The sequence below is a fragment of the Podarcis vaucheri genome, assembly GCF_965113315.1.
Source record: "Podarcis vaucheri genome assembly, chromosome: 8".
NCBI classification, from domain to species: domain Eukaryota; kingdom Metazoa; phylum Chordata; class Lepidosauria; order Squamata; family Lacertidae; genus Podarcis; species Podarcis vaucheri.
In genome coordinates, this window is record NC_138766.1 from 64,526,602 (window position 1) to 64,547,600 (window position 20,999).

Here is a 20,999-nt window from a genome sequence, read left to right on the forward strand (position 1 = left end):
GGCTATCTAGCACCAAGAGTTAAGGAGCACACTAGAGATTCAGCTCCATTAGTAAAGCTACAGCAATTTGAATCCACTATAAACATGCAACACCAGATGGCGCTAGAGAACACGAAATTTTAAAATGAGCTTTTCCATAGAGATTTCTTTCTTTTTTTATAACAATCTGACTTATTTATAGCGTGCCCACCCCCTTGTGTCTCGATCCACCTTAGGGCTGCAATGTTTAATTAACTTATTAGATCTTTTTTCTAATCAACTAAAATATGGCAGCCATTTGTCTGGTAAGTGCTTTACGGATCATATAACATTAGTCCTACAGCAACTGCACTGTCTTCCAGTTTTTTTTCAATCATAATTCAAGGTGCTTCTTGCCAACATCCTGGAGCAAACAGCAAATGTACTATCCCGTAATAAACAATACACCCCTCTGGTTCGTAAATTAACCCCAAGGGTACCACATAAGCTTGAGTCTCCTATGAAGTCAATATTGGGCTCACCTTCCTCTTTCTAGGAATGGGCTCATCAAAGAGGAGACTACTAGTTTCAGCTTCGTCAATGCCGTCATCTGTTTGGGAGGGCAGTCGAAATGGTTTGAAGCTGTCGGCAGAAAGAGGGGGCGAGGGGGTGGATGGGTTTGACTGGTCGCTTGGAGCACTCCAGCTCCAATACCCGCTGCTGCTGGTACTCGAAGGCACGAATCCTCCTTCCTTCCAAGATCCATTTAAGGACTCTAGAAATTCATGAGATAGGAAATGAAAGTGAATTAAAGTTGAAGAGCACTGGATAAAGCAGGGGAAGCCAACATGGTAGACCCCACCTCCCCACGGATGTCTTGGGCAACAACTCAGGGATGATGGGAACTGTAGTTCAACAACATCTGGAGGATAATACGCTGTTTACCCCTGGACCAAAGCAACTCAATACAGTGGTCCTTCGGTTTTCAAGCGTCTTGGAAGCCTAATGTTTCAGTTTTCGAACATCGAAAACCCAGAAGTGAATGCTTCTGTTTCCAAACGCACCTTGGAAGTTGAACGGCTTCCGCTGCATGTTTTCAATTTTCTCAATTCAACTTGCAGCCAGCCCTTTGTGCCTCGGTTTTTGAACGTTTTGGAAGTCAAATGCTCTTCCGGAATGGATTACGTTCAAGAACAGAGGTACCACTGTATCAGTTACTTTAGAAGAGAATGTTGGCAACAGTCCTGCAGCTATAAATATGTGAGGAGTTTGTACCTGGGAGTACTGCAATGCTTTCACTAATTTATACACACATAGCACACCTGGTATTGGAGTTGTGTGTGGTTTTTTTACAATAAGCAGCATGTAAATTTTATGTAATAAATAAGTCAAGCATAGTTTTAAATGCTGTTTGTTCACAGAAGCTAAAGGGGTGAAAGAAAGCACCTATCATTCAAATGTAATGTTCAGTCATAATTACGGCATTTCTATGTTCTCTGGCTTTTTAACTTCTCTTTACCTTTCTTTTTTAAAAAAGAAAAGATTTATACATGAACAAAATTTTGAAAAGAGAAAGCCTGATAGAATGAGGCTGAAACAAACAAAGAGAGACTAAGTCTGATTCTTGTTTTCCTGCCATCTTCTTTGTTATTCTTCGTCTTATTTAAAGAAGAATGTCAGTCTGATCTTATGCGCTACCTGTTACACACAGCAGCAAGTTTCATGCCCCTCTTCTCTTTTTGTTGTTGTTTTTGTTTGTAAATTAAAAACTGCCTAGATGCTTCTGCCCAGAGAGGAAGAATCGGGGAGGGAAAGGAGTGCCTAAATTTCTCCCTCTCTGCTGTTTGACTGCTCAAAATTAGTCCCCATCCCCTTGTTCAGAAAAAGCGACTCATGAACAATGCATTGATCACAAGGTCCCATAATGCATTGGTCACAAGGTCCCCTAATAGCATAATGGTTTATAGGATTTATTTTTCTATATGTTCCCAGTGCAACAGATGGATACTTACTATAGTTAGACATACATGCTTCATGAATTGCAACCACTGATGAAATTTAAGTTCAAGATCCCTACTACTTTTCACAATCTCTTGTGAGTAGGAGTACAGTGCTTACCGTTGGGTCGGACAGGAGGGCTGCGGACTAAAGGGCTGGTGGATAAACTGGTTAGGACCATAGCTGCTGTGACTTTATCCATATCCAGTTCTTCCAAAGATTTTCTGAAATGGTAAGTGAAGGAAAAGAAAGATCTACATCAGCAGCAAACGCAGGCTGGCGAGGGAAACAATAATGTTGTTGATATTCCAAATTCTTCCTGCTCAGAAGCTCTGTAAAGAGCAGGAACCTAAACTTAAGGTTATCAGATTTTTTCCAGTGAATCCAGGGACACTTTTCAACTTCAATTGATTTTGTATGGGGACTGATTTGTAAATCTGGGGACTGTCCCCAGGAAACGGGGACATCTGGTAAGCTTACCTAAACTGTTTTGACAAAAGTGGAAAAAACAGATAAGCCAAGGCCGCATTAGCATCCACTTGGTCCAGGGAATGCCGACTTAAATAAACAGAAAGTCTTGCAATACCTTTGAAAACTTCTCTTGGCTCTGACTTAGATGTGTTTCCAGTGCAAAAGAGTACCAAAGATGTAGGACCATCACCAAGAACAATTTAGGTGGCAATCCAACACAGTTAGGCATCAAAGGGACTTAGCAGACATGGACTGAAGTTTTTATGCATTAACACAGTGAAGGGTGCCTTTTACGTCTGCTTGAGGTCTCAAGGTGCTATGGTGACTCTATGGTCATTGCTCAGTGGCAGAGCATCTGTCTTGCATACAGAAAATTCCAAGGTTCAGTAATACTGGCATCTCCTGGTAGGGAAAGGCACCCACCTGAGACTTTGGAGATCAGCTGCCAGCCTGTGTTGACAGTACTAAGCTAAATAGAACAATAGTCTGGCTCACTGTAAGGCAGCTTTCTATGTTCCTGTGAACTGCCCAGAAGAAGAAGAAAAAAAAAACCAGGCAGCCTCTCAATCAAGACCAGATTACATGATGCACTGCAGATACTTGAATACATCACCTAATAATTTTGGGTTTTAATTGACAAGGAGGAACAAAAAGCATCAGGTTTGATTAGAACAGAAGGAGGAGATTGTTAACAGACTTCCTGAATAGCACAGAGTTCAATCCTGATTTCAGCATAAAGAACATTACAAATAGGCAGCAGGTTTTACCCTCAAGTATCTGTTAAAGCAGTAGCAGTATTTACTCTGTAGCTGAAGAATTGTAACAACATGAAATTCATAGGGGGGGAATGCAAAAAAACACAACAGCACCTTCTTAATTTCCCATGAAGCTAATTAGACAAAGTAGCCTCAAGGCAAACATAGTGCCCTTTAACATGGAGTTGACTAATGAATGGTAATCATTTTAAGCATAGGGTAGAGAAAGGAAAACTTGCTTCACTCGGTGTTACGATGCAGTGAAGCTTCTATCTTTCCAAAGCCCGAGAGTTTAAAAGAAGATCCCTACGGGACTAATGCCTTTCAGACACAATGTTTGATAATGTACTTAAGTCACGGTTGATGGTTGCTTTCAGTATAACCTTCCCATTAACATTTACTGAATTATCAATACTGAGTTGGCTCACAATGCGGCAAGCATTGTATGCAAATCTGCTGAGTGGCAGGAAAATTCATAGTGCACTGCTGGGGGTATTAAGACTAGGCTGAAAAAAGTGTTAACAACCTCAATAGGAGTTGGGATTAGGCTACTGCAATGTGTTGTGCATTGGGACTGCCTTTGAAGACTTGAAGTACTATTGGCTCAGATTACAAAGCCGGACTAGTCGGCCAGAAAACATCTTTAGCGCAGATTCGCTGCTTTCCTGTCTGTTTCTGGGCACAGTTCAAAGCGCGTAACATTCAAAGCCCTGTATGGGATGGGATGTGGGTATATGAAGGACTATTGACTTCCACATGAACCTGCTTATCAACAGGAGGAGAGAAGTGTCTGTGTGTGTGTGTGTGTGTGTGTGTGTGTGTGTGTGTGTAAGAAAGAGGGAGAGAGGAGAGTGCCCCATCTTATTCTGGCTATGAAGCCCTCAACCACTTCACCCTGAGCAAATGTGGAGCTTGACCCCAAAAAGTTTGCACACCCATAGGCGAGCAAAGACTGCTGGTTTTATATAATTGACTTTTAAAGATAACTAAAATCCAGACAGAACAGCAACAGAAGGTTGCAAGCAGATTTTGTTTCTACTGTTTTTAAAAATTGCGGTTCACACTTTGAAGCAAAACAAATATTTGTCTTCCTAGAAAAAGATGCCTTTAGCCCAGTAGTTTGGATTATAATTTTGCTCCAGAACACTAGCTTGTTACTTTTTTTCTTTTTTAATAATGGAGGGATGGATTATCCATAAAAAAGCTGTTTTTCCCATTTAAAAATACTTATTTTTAAAATACTTGCCTACTGTTGAAAATGACAATAGTATTATCACTTTTCTGCACTCCAAATGACCCTGTCATCAGCAGCTTACCCTCTGCCAGGGTTCAAAATTCATATTTCATGTTAGGAAGCAGGGAAACAGCAAGGGGGGGGGGAGGGAGGTAAGGCTAATAATCTCACCACAATTTCTCTGCTCCAAATTGCCTTTCCCTTCTCTATAAAATGTATTTATTTTTGGTAAATAAAACAACATGACACCACTAGTTCACTCAGGAACATGCAAACTGTAAAATACACTGTTTAGGCTAGGTTCCAAGACAGGTGTATATGGTTGTTTAAGATGCAACTATGTCTGTCATTCACACTTTACAAGTTTGTTGAGGGAAGCCTAAGTGTACGTGAAGCCATCATGTTTACTATATAAAATGTGGAACCTCCCTCACTACCTTCCTGACAGTCTACCTTCCTCACAGAGATATCAGAAAACCACAACGTTCTATCCCCCTGCCAACCCTAAAAAACCTCAATAGTTCCATTTCTATAAAGATCACAAATAAAACAAGCAAAGGGACAATTATTTGAAAAGTAAATTATGCTTGTTCTGGAAACAGTGTCTCTAGGATGAACGTATCTGCCCTCTAAGAGTTTATAAACAGCATCCCAATTTGTGAATAAATCAATTTTCACTGACTTCTCCTGCTCTGTGAACACCAGTTTCTTCTCTGTTTCTCTTGCTGTGGTACCTTTACAAGCTGAAGCCACTTCTCCAGATTTACCCCTGGACAACCCCCCTGGACCCCTCCAAACATCCTTTTTAATGTGCATTCTTGATGTTTCATTTTCATGATGATATCTGGGCAGTTATAAGTAATTCCACTTTGAATACCATTTGCAAAATTGGAGAAGCATTGCATATCATTGCAGAATCATGGTCCAGTGTAAATCCACCACGAATGCACTATTATTGCATCAGTGACATGTTGCAGAAGACACCCCAACCCCCATCAGTCTAGAGGGGTCCTCAGCCTCTCCCAAAAGCCCTTAGTCATCTTTCAGTATAGTACTTCTCCATAGTGGCGTAGCATGGGTTGTCAGCACCCGGGGCAAGGCAAGTAATTTGCGCCCCCAACCCGGTAGGGGCAGAGAGCTGCGAGTGCGAGCGCCCCCCCAGATGTTGCGCCCAGTGCGGCCAGCCCCCCTGCACCCCCACGCTACGCCACTGCTTCTCCATCCATTTCAACTTCCCTTTCTTATTTCTAGTTCCTGATTCTTTAATCCTCTCTCTCCTACTTCCTTGAAACACTCATTTTCAGATTCTGTTACCTCTTTTGCCCCAATCCAAATCAGTTTTTTTTAATGCTCAGCACAGTATTACCTTCCATTACATAGCTTTTAATACTAAGCTATTTGGGGGATCCTGAGACACCAATATTCACAGCACACTCCATATTTCAGATGCACTGGGCTGGGTGCCAAGCTTCACTGGTTATGAAATCCAAAATGTAATCTATTTTTTCCTTCTAAAAGGGGGGGAAAGAAAGTTCAGGATACCTATCCAGTAAGATTAGCATATCAATCTGGGGGGAGGGGAGAGGGAAGAAGAGCAATATAAATGATAGGCCTCACTGTACCAAGAAAATCACCCAGATCAGTAGTTGGGGCTGAATGTTGGGTGCAATATACAGGGCTCAGCTTTCTTCCTCTTAGAGACAGAACTCAATCCCTTCCAGCCTACAGTAACAAGAAAAATAGTGGCTCAAATCATGTTCTTTTGATTGGAAATTTGAATCTCTTCTGGGTTTTATGATTACTTAAAAACACACACACACTTATCTGTAGGTTTTTAAATAATTTATAATGCAGCCTCCCTTTTTCTCCTCCTTTATTCTGTTCTGTTGGTGAGCGCAGAGAATGCTAATCACCACAGGCTGAACTGGCGCAGCTGCGAATCACGCAGGCTCCTCCCCAATGAGCTCATCCTCAAGCAGTGCAAATGAGAATGACATAATGCTTCTCTGAAGCCTGACACGCGTAAAACTAATTTCTCAAGCCGCAGCCGCTCTCCCCTCCAATACAGTTTTCTCCCCTCCCAAGATCATTCATTATGAGGAGGACATCATTAAAGCTTCAGGGTGTAAGCGGATAGGAAAAACAAATGCAGTGCTTCAACATCATCAGATTAGCCTGTTTCCCCCCTCTCACTCCCACCAATCTTTAGGTCAATAATACCACCAGCACTGCCATTTCTTCTTCTTCTTTTGTAAAATCAATGGAAGCTATGTATTTCTGGAGAGGGCAGAAGGAAGGATGAGGAAACAGAATTATGGAGGACAAAGCCTTTGGACAGGGAATTTATCCTCATTCATTTTCCCCTGTTGAAATCTGTCGGCCCCCTTCTACTTCCTATAACAGTTTTGTCTGTGTGATGTTTAAAAATCAGTACTGGTATCTTATTAGTCAGAATGTTTTCAATACAGACAACTCCCACTTAATGCAAGGGTTACGTTCTGGGTGAAATCGTGTAAAGTGGGGGGCACCCTCTAAACACCCTCCTTGCCACTCTCTCTTTAATCCAGACCAGAAATACTGTATCCCATTCAAGTTGTGGATATTTTCGAACGGGTATAAGTGGGGAGCTGCCTGTACACAGAATCCCTTCAAGTTCCTTTATATGGAAGCACCTGAGTATGTGAGCACAGAGTGAGTGGAATCTCTTGTCAGGATCCACACATCTCTGATGCAGGAGCCAAACATTCAAGCCATCCCCACAGAGAAGCTGGCTTCCTTCAATGACCAACCAATCTGCCCTGGCTGAAGCTGCCAATGATACCTGGTCGAGACAAACCGCTCAATACATAAGGACATTAGAAAGGAAAGGAGCAGGATGTTCAGTCTTAACACCTTGAGGAAAGTCACCAAAACACCTGCACAGTGAGACATGCGCGCACACACCTTTTGCAGTCCAAGGGGCACATTCCCTTCTGGGCAACCTTCCCTGACCAATAATCCTGGTAGCTTGGGATGATGGATACTGAATGAAAAGGCTGGCTCTGGGCCTAGTGTTACCTGAACAGGGGCCCAAGAGAGGCACAGCACCTAGGCCCACAGAACCAGAGGCAGAACCCTCACAGGTGATGTCCTTGGGCCTGATGAACTGAGTATTGCCCACGCCACCTTGCCAGTCCAACAGCTGAGGGAGCACACCAAGCGGAAAGGCACATAACAAAGGAGAAGCAGCCCAGTGGGTTGGTTCTTTAAGAATCTCTAGGGCTCCGGTAAAGGAGGACTGGACTGGACGCAGAGGCTCAAAAGGCCTCTATTCACTTTAGGTCCTCACTGAAGGATGTTGATCACAAGGACCTCTCCATGGTGCTGCGACATCTAATCAGTCTGGCTCCATGGGCAGAAGCAGGAGCAGAACAAGACACACTTTGTGACGGGGTGGGCCTGTTTTGTTTATTGATATGCAGAGGCCTAGTCCTACTCTCCTTGCATCATAGAGGAAGTCATACAGCAATTTATGGCCTCCTCTAAATTAACACAACACTGCAACAGCAGCCAAAGCTAGCTGAAAACAGATATAAAGGATGCCTTAACTGCAGGTACTCTGTCAAAATCAAATCGCTAACATCCGTAAAAAAAAAAAACCACCCCACAACCCCGCCCCCCCGCAAATGATTTATTTTAATTTTTGGGAAGACCAAACAAATTAAACACATACACAAAGATGCCAGCTTTTCTCAGCCTTGCTTTAGTAAGCACAGATGTCTGGCACTTCAACAGATATTTTTGTACATTACTTAACACAAGCTACAAAGCTGCTACTTTTACAGAGGATGCTGCCTGCTGGTTAACAGTTTCCTGAAATTTCGCAGCTATTTCTTGAGCCCCTTGGCTAGAAAATAAGGCATATCCTCACTTCACGATCATTTACAATGGGTATGCAGTAGAGCTCTTCAAGCAAAGGCTATTGGCTTAATCACTCTACAGTATATATAAGCTTTATTGGTGGCAGTATCATATAAACATATGCTTATTTAATTGAGGATTTATGAGCTCTTAGTTTGTTCCCACGAGGAAGGGGGCAGAACATAAATTAATGGGATACAGAAAAGCTACATACAAGGAACAACACTACCATTAGCATTTTCAACAGGTATAAGCCGAGGCACAATAATAACAACATAAACCCAAAATGTCTAGCATCATGTTCTATGCACAACAGGGAACTTTCACATAGGACTTTCCTCTACCTTTTCACACTGTGGCCAAAACCTTGGATTGGGGCACACATCATGTGGCTGGGAAGTTTTTAATGTACCCCCCCCCCCAGTTTTAATGTATCTGTGTGTGTGTTTGTCTGGTTGGTTGGTTTTAAACTACTTTGGGTTGCCCTGGGCAAGATAAAGCAGTAAGTAAGTAGGTGGGTAGGTGGCTCTCCAGATGTTGAACTACAACTTCCATCATCCCTGGCCAGTGACCCCCATGCTGGCTGGATCTGATGGGGGCTGCAGTCCAACAACATCTGGAGGGCACTACATTGGCAACCCCTGCCATAGATTAATGTGTGAATATATCTCCCCCCCCCAACCGCCCCTGCTCAATTGTGATAATGTAAGGAACCTATTACCAACTTATAATTACCGTAGCCACTTCACATACCTCGCAAGATACTGGCATTAATTCAGGCATTTGCTTGTGAATGATGAGTGCACACTTGAGTGGGTCAACAGGCTCCATTTCCAACCCTACATGTGTCCCTTAGAGTCTTTGTGGGGAGCCCCTGTGTGTATGTCTGTACCTGTAAGCTTCCATGCAGATTTTCTAATGAATGTACATGGGGGTGGGGAAGGGCCAGAGTCTGCTGCTGCAATACTGTCCCACCACATACTAGCTGAATACTTATGAAAAACTGAGAAAAGAGCAAGAAGCCTTACCAACGTTACCCAAATGATCTTGATGGATAACAGAGCACTCTATGCATCCAATTTCATTTAGAATGCTTATAACTTGCTTTATAACCCTGAGAGGCTCTTGAAGTTGCTTACAAAAAAATAAAGAAATCTCATTAACAAAAAATGGTATCAAATAAATGCCTCTAGGGTGACAGGATTACTCAGGTTGTATTTCCCACCTTCGGCCTTGGGTCTTTCTTGGTGCTGTCCTCCGATTCAAGGGAAGGAAGACCCAGCAGCTGGATCTCATTCAACCTAAGATGGAGGCAAGTCTCTTGCTGGAATTTGCCAGCTGCCAGGCAGAGAAGAAGGGCTGATCAGCTGTAGGTCGTTCAGCCCATAATGGAAGCAGGCTTTTCCTTACTGGAAGCTGGTGTTGGAATCTGGAGTAGCATCTGTAACTGAAGGACTTTCCTTGTTCATAACAACCAATGCTCACCCCTCTTTGCTCTGCCCCTTCCCTGCGTTTGTTAGCATCTGGTTCCCTACTGAGAGAAACAGGGTGCTAGACTAGGTGTTCAGCAAGGCTCTACTTTCTCATTACTCATATCCTTTTTACACAAGCGACAAAAGGAGACAACAGCAGTACAAATGCACCTTTGCATGCCCAATTACCATTTACACTTGCATGCCAGTGCAAGTAGATAAATAAGTACCGCTGTGGCAGGAAGATAAAAGGTGTTTCTGTGCGTTCTGGCTCCCATTACGGTGTCCCATTGCACCAGAAGTGGTTTAGTCATGCTGGCCACATGACCCAGAAAGCTGTCTGTGGACAAACGGCGGCTCCCTCAGCCTGAAAGCGAGATGAGCGCCACAACCACATAGTTGCCTTTGACTGGACTTGACCATTTACAACAGTGCATTCAGTCATTAACTTGAATAGAACTAAAATTGTTATCTGTTAATTAGGCATGCTAAGTGCTCCATGTTTGGCAGGATACAAATCTCAACATAACAGACATATTCTCTAAGGCTTTATGTATGCACATGCTAAGCACTCCATCTCCTTTAAAAGCAGCATCTAGACTATTTTTCATTCAATCGCCTATTTAGAATGGTGTAAAGAAGACAGGAGAGTGAACACACACTACGAAAACGATCCATCTATTTGTTTCTCAGGCTAATAATTCACCTTTTTTAAAAAAGAATACAGTGGGGGGGGGTTGGGTTCCATCATTGATGGAAGCCCTTTACTCTAGTCACTTTTCTGTTTCTTACATTAGCAATGATCCAAAAACTTGACTGTTTTACAGTCTCCTGTCTCTTTCGTGCATCATACATGCCGGGTAGTGTGCAAATGCAACTCTGAACATTCAGTATCCGTTGAAAGGATGGTTGGGAATATACACTGCCTTGAAACTAGAAGATGTTAACACATACTATTTGTTCCTGGTCAGCCTCACACCTTCCTTTCCTTTCTCTTATCTGCTTGTTATCCTTGCTCCCTCTTTTCCTCAGTTTCGTTGTATTCTCCTCTACTAAAATTTGATAGCAATTTTGGGAAAAATCATGTCTCACTGCTCTGAGGGCATTATATAAACCAAATAAATAATACATTTAAAACAGAGCTGCAATTTCTGACCACTGGTCATGCTGCCTGGGGATAATGGGAACGGAGCCCAGCAGTAGCTTCTGGTTTAACTGTTCCCCATATGTGTACACATATGTGTACACATACAGAGATTCAGTTTGTATTAATACATCTCTCTGATTTCCACTGAATTTGTAATTGAAAGAGACTACCTATGGAGACAGCGACGTGGGTGGCGCTGTGGGTTTAACCATAGAGCCTAGGACTTGCCGATCAGAAGGTCAGAAGTTCGAATCCCGGCAACGGGGTGAGCTCCCGTTGCTCGGTCCCTGCTCCTGCCAACCTAGCAGTTTCAAAGCACGTCAAAGTGCAAGTAGATCAATAGGTACCGCTCCGGCGGGAAGGTAAACGGCGTTTCCGTGTGCTGCTCTGGTTCGCCAGAAGCGGCTTAGTCATGCTGGCCACATGACCCGGAAGCTGTACACCGGCTCCCTTGGCCAATAAAGCGAGATGAGCGCTGCAACCCCAGAGTCGGTCACGACTGGACCTAATGGTCAGGGGTCCCTTTACCTTTACCTATGGAGACAGTATAAAAGGATTAAAGATGCTCAAACAAACTAGCGATCTGACAAACCCTAATTGAGCTAAATAGTTTCCTTTTTCTTTCTTTCCCCTGATTTTGGAGAAATCAGTGGGAGGCTACCTATTTATAAGCAACATATGTAAATTCACTATTTTTCTTAAACTACACACTTATCTGAAACAAGGATGAATTGCAACAAAGTCAGACTGCAGACTTGGATAAAACCCAGTGAGATGAATTGCAGCTGAACTACAGTCTTGAAGCAGATCTGAAGCTTTCAGTGTGAGTCGTGTTATGTCTGTGTTACCGGTATACCTGCACTGTAGATATGGTGCCAGCACACAATTCATTGCTTTAGTTTTTCCACAAGCATGGTTGATGGGACACTAAGCATCTGACTTCTTTTAGACAGATTATTACACTTACTCATTTCTTATGTCCCTGAACAGCACCTGAACGTTTTAAAGGAAGGGGCTTGCGCATATTTAACACAGCATAGTATCTAATGGCATTAAGTGCTGTATTGTCATGAGTAAGTTTTGCTTCGGTAATTGCAGATATCATCAGCACTGTGCATAATTCATATCAGTTCCTTTCTACACAGGTGCTCACTCTTATTTCCATATCAGTAATTAGTGCTTGACAATGAATGTTATCTAACCTGTCTAGGTGAAACAGACAAATCTAGTCACAATACAACTCTCTAGGTGACTGATTTAACCGTGCAGACAATTGGGACCAACCGTTCTGAAAGTAAACTTAACAGCTCTGTTGTACACTGGCCAGCCAGAATGCACATTTCGTCTTGCAACCCTTATTCATATTTCTGTTGGGGACTCATAGCACTGCTTCCTTGCCAGTAAGCAGGATCTATGCCACGTTCCATTGCATGGCTGCTCCAGAGCCAGTCCCAGAAATAAAGGGTGGTATCCAACTAAGCTATACTCAGATTCAACTCACCTCAATCACCAAGATCCTTTGAGGGGGGCACCTCTGGTGGGTCTCATGCCTCTGAAGTTTGGCTGGCCTTCACAAGAGACGAAACCTTTAGTTTGACAGGCGCTGCCCTGTGGAACTCCCTGCTAGCAGAACTTTGGGCAGGAAGTTCTCTCCTTCCTTTGAGATCTCATTTGAAAACTATATTGTTTAGGTACGCATCGGCAATTTGAATTTTCTCTTTTAAACCCATCAGCATTTATGGATTTTAAAAATTGATATTGTTATGGATATCATTGTTCACTTTAATTTTATATACTGCAATCCACCTTGCTACATGTTTCTTAATTAATATGCAGATTATAAACACACAGATAAATAAATTAAAGAGAGTTGGTGATATGCCTGTTCCTAATTGGAACTTAATGGGCCAGTCCCTTTGGGCTTCAGATCAAAGAGAAAGGACGGCCAACAGCATCATCACTGAGGAATACAAGAATAAGCAGAATTTCATTCTGAGACAATTTGTCAAGAGCAATTCATTTTTTTTAATTGACCGACTCCTCTCTTATATGGGGATTTGTATTGCTCTGAGCCAGGGGTCAGCAAACTTTTTCAGCAGGGGGCCGGTCCACTGTCCCTCAGACCTTGTGGGGGGGGCGATTATATTTTTTTGGGGGGGAATGAATGAATTCCTATGCCCCACAAATAACCCAGAGATGCATTTTAAATAAAAGGACACATTCTACTCATGTAAAAACACAGATTCCTGGACTGTCCGTGGGCCGGATTGAGAAGGCGATTGGGCCAGATCCAGCGCCCGGGCCTTAGTTTGCCTACCCATGCTCTGAGCCATGCAAGGAATTGAGGCAAATGCATTTTTTGACAACTAATACATTTGATTTTCACCAAGTTGAGTATTTTGACCTTCAACAAAGTGATCCCCACTTTGAAGTAATTCAAAAGTGCCAAAGAAATAGCAGCATTAACCTTAACTATTGTCCAGAAGTGCTGATGCATTTTTAATATCATTTAGTAAAACTAAATAAAAATTAAGAGAGTTTGTTTTGCTATGATGATGTTTGACAGGATCACCATCCTATTCTATGCAGCACCATTATTCTTATTCATTATCTTTGTAAAGAATTTTGAAACTCAAGAGACTGCAAATTCAGCCTTGTAAATAATACAATTATATTAAACAATATTTGAGGGTTTTTTTAATCACATGGGACAATTCTCATCCATTTTCCTATATCAAACAGCAAGTACTCTCTAGTGACACCTAGTGGCTGTGATGCAAACATGCTCTTATGCTGTATTTTATGGTGACTGGATTGTGCTGGTTCCACATAAACTTCGAGGTTATAGGCACAATCTAGATAAATTTAGGGCCAATGGAATTAATAAGGTTAAGGACACAATTAAGCACTGCTGTGTCATTAGAATTAAACAAAGAATGTAAATAATAGTTATTTTTATTAATTGTGCATGTTAATATACTTCTAAGCTAACACCAGAATGAAGACAATGGATTGTATCCAACTAAGACATACTCTGTAGACTTGAGTTAGTCATGGCTATCCTAAGATATTCCTAAAACATGTAGGAATTTTTAAAATCTGTTTTTTAAAAAAACCCACCTAATGGACATTATTTTTATATTGCAGAATTTTCTATCAAGTTCTGTTATGTTCATATATTTGTAGATGAGAAAACGGTATTATTTTTATTCACTCACAAATATTTCACCTACATTTTAAGAAGCAAATACCCAAAGAGAAAAATAGGTTTTGTGTAGGAGTGTCAAAAAGCAAATTCAACAAGACACATCACAGATTCAAACAAATCCTTCTGTTCATGGGCTGATATGCAAAAAAACCAAACCAAAACAAAAAAAACCACCATCAGGCATGGCCTAGTGCATTGAGTCCTGGAGTGATATGAACCTGAGAGATACACATTTAAAACACGACTGTGTTTGTGCCTTTGTACAAGACCACTGAGCTTCAACTGGTGGCTCGCGCAAGCTCAATTAAGGCATGCTGTGGCTACCACCATTTTGATAAAAATTCTATTCCCCCTTTTGTGTGCTTTGCCAATGGAACTGGGGTGCAAAAAAGTCGGGGGTGTGTGTGTGCTGCTGACGAATGAAAGGGATGTCAGAGGGCATTTGTGTAGCAGGAGCCAGCATGCAAAAGTCTTGTGTTAGGCTGTAGAAGCAGCAGAAAAAGAGAGCAAAAATATAAATTCACTAAAAGTATAAAAAATACACTAATAGTCAATACCACATTGGAGTTAAACTTGAGTCCTATGTCTGAAAAGACTTTTATCGTGCTAAGCTACCAAGAATATTATTGGGCAATGTTAGCAAGGAGAATGTGAGCCATGATGTTGGCTGGTTATTACATCTGCTGCAATCTTTGATGAGGTTTAGGGTACAGCTTGATTCAAATTTAATAAGCCATGGCATACTAGCCTGAAAACGAGCACCTGGGGCACTTCAGCTTTGATGCTCCCTGTCATTGTATTAGACAACAGTGACTGCAGGTGTAATTGCCTAGCTCATGATTTGCTCTCTCAAGGTTCCCTTCTATTGTCAAGGGACCAGAGGGAGAAGAAGAAGAAGAAGAAGAAGAAGAAGAAGAAGAGGAGGAGGAGGAGGAGGAGTTTGGATTTGATGGCATTAAAAGTTGCCACAATTGAACCCTGATATGGCAGATTATATCTACACAGCTAGATTATGGCCTTGACCATTTTAAAAACAAACAAACAAATCTACCCCCTTTCAATAAACAACAACCATTTAGTATATGTCCTTTGCTTTCTGTAATTTCCCACAAAATTGCAGTTGGGGCTCTTTAGTTGATACCCCATTTTTATTCAGCATCGTTGTTGTTACGGTATGGAATTGCCCTGAAGAAATAGCCATTACTAGCCCTGTTCTTACAATGACCATTCAACAGCACCACATAAATAAATATAAAAAAAGAGTCTTAACTCCCTCCTTATACCTTCAGCACCCTTTCTGCCTTATTTTATTTTGCTATTTCATTATAAGCTCCCTAATGGCTGCAGCACCAAGCAATTAGTGAAGGGGTTCAGGGTATCAAATTCTAAAGCTTTTCCAAGAGGTCTAATAAACTGAGAGTGGATGGAGGCAGAATCACAGCTACAAGCCAGTGCCATAACTTCCAACAAATTTCCACAGGAGGTCCAGTAAGTGACCAGAACAAAATCACGGGTGCCAACTACCTCAAACTCTGGGGAAGGTTTGTATTACACAGAATGGTTTCCATAATAATGCAAGCACACTTATGGTAAATATACTTTATGAGTCTTTTGTTAATGCCCCAAGGCAAGCACTGAGGGAGAGAAGGAGGAGGAAGGAGGGAAATAGGAGGAAACACACAGTTCTGCCATTGAGGATAAGGGAGGGAAAGGTAAGTCTCCTGAATGAAACTTGCAGCAGTTAGTACAGATGCGGGGGGGCGGGGCGGTGTGTCATCTGGGGAATCAAGAGGATTTAAGGTGTTCCAGAATCTAGGTATTTTGTAATGACTCTGAGAAGGCTGCCAGCACTGATTTCCTATGTACTGCACTAGAATGAAATCTGAAATCCAAACCCTACCTGCCACTGCAGGGACTTTGGAGAGCTACTGCTGAGTCCACAGCCCAGCCACTTATGGTGACTATGGTGGAAGGAACAGGAGAATGATTGGGGCTGATCCCTGCACCACCTCCAGGCTGTTGCAGCAATCCTGTATGGATCGAGCCTGACACTGGCCAGCAACAGCCTGAGTCAGGCTCACTATCCACTGAATCTCAGACTGTTCAGCCCTGCTCTGCCCCCCTCCCCAGAATGCCTCCCATTTTGCAGTTTTCCACTACCAGGTATACCAGTAGCAGGCTTCCTGCCCACATGGCTTATCTGTGGCCAGAAAGGGCAAGTCAGTGGTGACTGGCTCCATCCAACCCCTCCCACAGGCAGTGTTCAAAACTCTAATTGTTCTAGGCGCATTTGCGGCAGGGGATTTCATTAGTGCAAGCAGTTGCTGAGCGCAGTACTACGCCTAAGATTTCAGATTAAAACTGCAGAGTGGAAGGAAAGGAGGACCTTTTTCTGCCTCCCCACTTCCAACTACTCTCTGAAGACCAGTGGCGTAGCGTGGGTTGTCAGCACCCGGGGCAAGGCAAGTAATTTGCACCCCCTAACCCGTGGATTTGCGCCCCCTAACCCTAACCCCCAGATGTTGCGTCTGGTGCGGCCGCCCCCCCTGCACCCCCCACGCTACACCACTGCTGAAGACTGGAGAAGAGACCCTCTTAAGAATATTAGGGGGTGGGCAGGGGAAGGACTGGACCATGTGAAAAATGAACATAATACTTTAGCTGCAGTTCATTCATTTTCAGCTTTGGATTCTTGTTATTAAAAAAGCACACCTAGCCATTCCATTGTTGCGCCCATAACCTAGGTTTAAGGTGCCATTTAGCTTCTAGCTTTCTAAAACTGCCCATAGGGGTTGTGGGTTTGATTGCTCTGCCTCTTGGTTTTATACCCATCCTTCAAATTCAGTTTCTATTCTATTCCCCTGCAGCATGACAAAGAAGGGAAGATGGAAGCAAAGGCACAATGCTCATTATTCGTTTAATGAAATCATGGTTTATCAGACTAAACCAGACTGAAATTATTATAGCTGAATCAGGCCTCTGAGTATAGTTTAGGACAGCCTTACCTAACCTGGTGCCATCCTGATGTTTTGGATCAGAACTTACACCAGCACGGCTATGAAATTGTCTCACCTGTCATATGTGTGGAAGGATCTCTGCTTTAGTATATTCCTTGCTGGCATTGCTCACGTAGTTTATATTTCATTTTAAACAATTTACTATTATTGATACCTATTTTACAATGACAGGACTGGAGTAGTAGCAACTGGCCCAAGGCTGCCCAGTGAATCTTATAACCCAAGTGGTCCATATTGAACAATGACCACTAACCTCCACAACACACACACACATTCAACCTGTAGGATGCGCTATATAGTTTATATCAGAAAAACCCAACTTGCTGAACTTGGAAGGCTAGTCATTTTGCCACCCTTTCCTGCTCTTCAGGCTTTCCTACCTTGCAGGAGGCACATCAATATTTGAAGATACAACTTTGCGTTTCTGCTCGAGAAGGCAGATGGAGCGGGTGCTTTCTTTCTCGTGCTCATGGACTCTGCCAGGTTTTTTGGTGTCTGCTGTTTTCGAATCCTCTTCCTTCATCGCCAACAGAAAAAAATGTTGGTCTGACAGTTTTTGATTCAGATCACTTTTTAGCTCCTCCTGCTGAAATGCTGCGAAGGTCATTTCACGCTTTATGCTGGTTGCCTGAAAAATTAAAAGGGATTATTAGATTTCTTGCAATTCATTTGCATCATTTTAAAAAGAGGGGGCAGACATAGCCTCCAGACATCCAATTCTATTTAGCAGCTCCGACTCACATGACCAACCACTTTGCTTCGCAGGCTTCAGACAGAAACCTCTTTATTTCCTTTACTAGAGATATCTGCAAATTGTCATGGGCACCCCATTGAGAGGGCCATCCACATATCAAATAAGAGCAGCAAGGGCAGACAGAAAGGTGCTCTTGGTGGGCAGCACCCAGCCTCAGGTCTAGAACTACCTTGCTCTGTGCGTTGGGGGGGGAACTTGTGGTCTTCCAGATGCTTATTAGACCTCAGCTTCCATCATTCCTGACCACTGGTCATCCTGGCTGAAGCTGATGAGAGCCGAGTCCAACAAGCTCTGGAGGGCCACAGGTTTTCCCGCCCTTGACACAGAGGAAGGAAGACCCAGCATGCTCTCACAGCAGGACCATCTTGGCTGTGAATCCTGGAAGACTTGCTCTCTGCCTTGCAGGCCTTTCTTTTCCCACCTGGGCTAACTCCAGCTACCAAAGCTGAGGCTGAGCAGACTCTTGGGCTAGGGTATTGTTGAGGTGGGATGGTTTGCGAATGTTACTTATTATTTTTTGTATCTTTATTTTATATCTTATTATGATTTATGTGGAAATTGTTCCATATGTGTACTTTCTCATGTTTCATTTATTGCCTACGATGGTTTTTGTTAATGTTTGTAATTACGCATGTTGCAAGCCGCCTTGAGCATGACTTACATATTCTTAGAGGTGCTTAAGTGTCCAAACTTATTTTAAATTGCAGTTGTCATGTTTTACTGCTTTGTTGTTTGCTACTCTGGCCTCTTGGGGAGGGAGGCTGGGACAGAAATTGAATTAATAAACAAACAACAAATATATTAGTGAAAATAGCATATAAAATGTGTTATATTAGGGGAAACTGCTCTCAGAAAATGTTATATTAGGAACTAATTCTGTTTTTTTTTAATAAATAAAAAATCACAAACTGACGTGGAAATGTACTGAAATGAATTTAAAACTGGAAAAATGAGTAACTGAAACAGAAATGGGTAGCTTCGTACAACTTTGCTTGCATCTAGCCACACTATGACCATGTGTGTGTGTGTAAAAGGTAAAAGACCCCTGACCGTTAGTTAGGTCCAGTCACGGATAACTCTGGGGTTACAGCGCTCATCTCGCTTTCTGGCCAAGGGAGCTGACATTTGTCCGCAGACAGTTTTTCTGGGTCATGTGGCCAGCATGACTAAGCTGCTTCTGGTGAAACCAGAGCAGCACATGGAAATGCCTTTTACCTTCCCGCCGAAGCGGTACCTATTTATCTACAGTGGTACCTCGCAAGACGAACGCCTCGCAAGACGGAAAACCCGCTAGACGAAAGGGTTTTCCGTTTTGGAGGCGCTTCGCAAGACGAATTTCCCTATGGGCTTGCTTCGCAAGACGACAGCCCATAGGGAAATATCCGGGACAGCGGGGAAGCGCAGCGCGTCTTCCCCACTGTCCTCGGACCTCCTCCGAAGCCGGGCGGTGGGGCGGGAACGCCTCCTCCTACCGCCGGGCTTCGGAACGCTGCTCCGAAGCTGGGCGGCGGGGCGGGAACACCTTCTGAAGGTGGGCAGGGGGCAAAAGTCTTTGTCCCCCCTGCCTGCCTTCCCAGGGGCTTTTAAATCGCCCCGGACAGCGGAGAAGTCCTCCGCTGTCCTGGGGCGATTTTAAACTGCCGCCAGCCGGGGTTTTTTTAAATGCTGGGGGTGGGAAGAAAAGCCCTTGTCCCCCCCCAGCCTTCAGAAGAGGTCCGGGGACAGACTGTCCCCGGACCTGGTCTGAAGGCGGTTTCCCTAGGAACGCATTAATTGATTTTCAATGCATTCCTATGGGAAACCGTGCATCGCAAGACGAAAAACTCGCAAGACGAAGAGACTTGCGGAACGAATTAATTTCGTCTTGCGAGGCACCACTGTACTTGCACTTTGATGTGCTTTCGAACTGCTAGATTGGCAGAAGCAGGGACTGAGCAACAGGAGCTCACCCCGTTGTGGGGATTCGAACTGCCGACCTTCCAATCGGCAAGCCCCAGGCTCAGTGGTTTAGACCACAGTGCCACCCACTGTGAAAATAGTCCTGTGCAAAAAAAGGTGCAGCTTCAGTTCTGAAGACCTTTTGTGAAACATGAAGGTTTTGGTTAAAATCTTGATGCTTCCAATAAAGTTTATCAATAATAAAAAAAAAATAAATGCAACAGATGCATAGTAGTTTGAATACATGTATGGGGAGCGGAGTTCAACATGGGTATTATCGGGAAACACTGCTGGTTGTTGCCCAGTGCCAGTTTATTTTTTTTAAACTGTAAAAATAATTATGCTGGTTTAAGGTTACTGTAAAATACAATGAAAAATTACAGTGCAAGCCCATGCACACACTTAAAATGATTAGAGGCAAAATATTTAAACACATTTCCCATTTTGTAGTTTCCTTGGAAAGCCTTCTGGCACTTGTTTCAAGAGTAAAACCAGAATGATTACTTTAAGAACACAAATGGTATCCAAGCTGAAAGCATTAGTCATATTATACTTCTCAGCATGCAGCCAAATGACATATTGCCAAGAAAATATGTTTCCCCTGTGTTTTGCAAAGCAAAAAGCTCACAACACAACACAACCAACAATTGTAAACAAGTATACTTTTCACTTTAGTAATAAAGGTCATGTTTGAAAGACAGATGAGATTTCCTGTTTTGAAAGTTGATTTTTAACCAATTATCCTGAAGAAATCAAATACTAATTCTGGGACAATTCAGAGAACCACTGTGTGCCTGGCACGTATCTGACATGTATGTGCATAGGTCAGCTGTCCAACCAAGGTGCAGAATTTGGTGGCCAGGCTGCTTACTGGGGCATGACGGCTTGAGCATATTACACTGATCCTGGTCTGACTGCACTGGCTGCCAATTAGTTTCCAAGCCCAATTCAAAGTCCTGGGTTGTTGCTTTTTACCTATAAAGCCTTAAATGCCTCAGGACCACAATACCTCAAGGGTGGCCTCTCCCCATATGAACCAACCCAGACCCTGCATTCATCATCTGAGGCCCTCCTTCATCTGCTTACCATAACGGGCCTTTTCTGCAGTGGCTCCCTGTTGGTAGAATGCTCTCCCCACGAAGGTTTG

General features: G+C 43.0%; 1 protein-coding gene across 2 annotated transcripts in view; it reads right to left on the reverse strand.

Annotated features, from left to right (window-relative positions):
* ZNF704 (zinc finger protein 704) overlaps positions 1–20,999 on the reverse strand; it is a 42,346-nt gene that overhangs the window by 11,159 nt on the left and 10,188 nt on the right. For both annotated transcript variants that reach the window (XM_082233852.1, XM_082233851.1), the window contains exons 2-4: positions 17,541–17,788; positions 2,077–2,180; positions 501–733 (exon numbers count right to left, since the gene is read on the reverse strand). In XM_082233852.1, the coding sequence (XP_082089978.1) occupies positions 501–733; positions 2,077–2,180; positions 17,541–17,788 (585 nt within the window). The remainder of the gene's footprint in view (positions 1–500; positions 734–2,076; positions 2,181–17,540; positions 17,789–20,999) is intronic.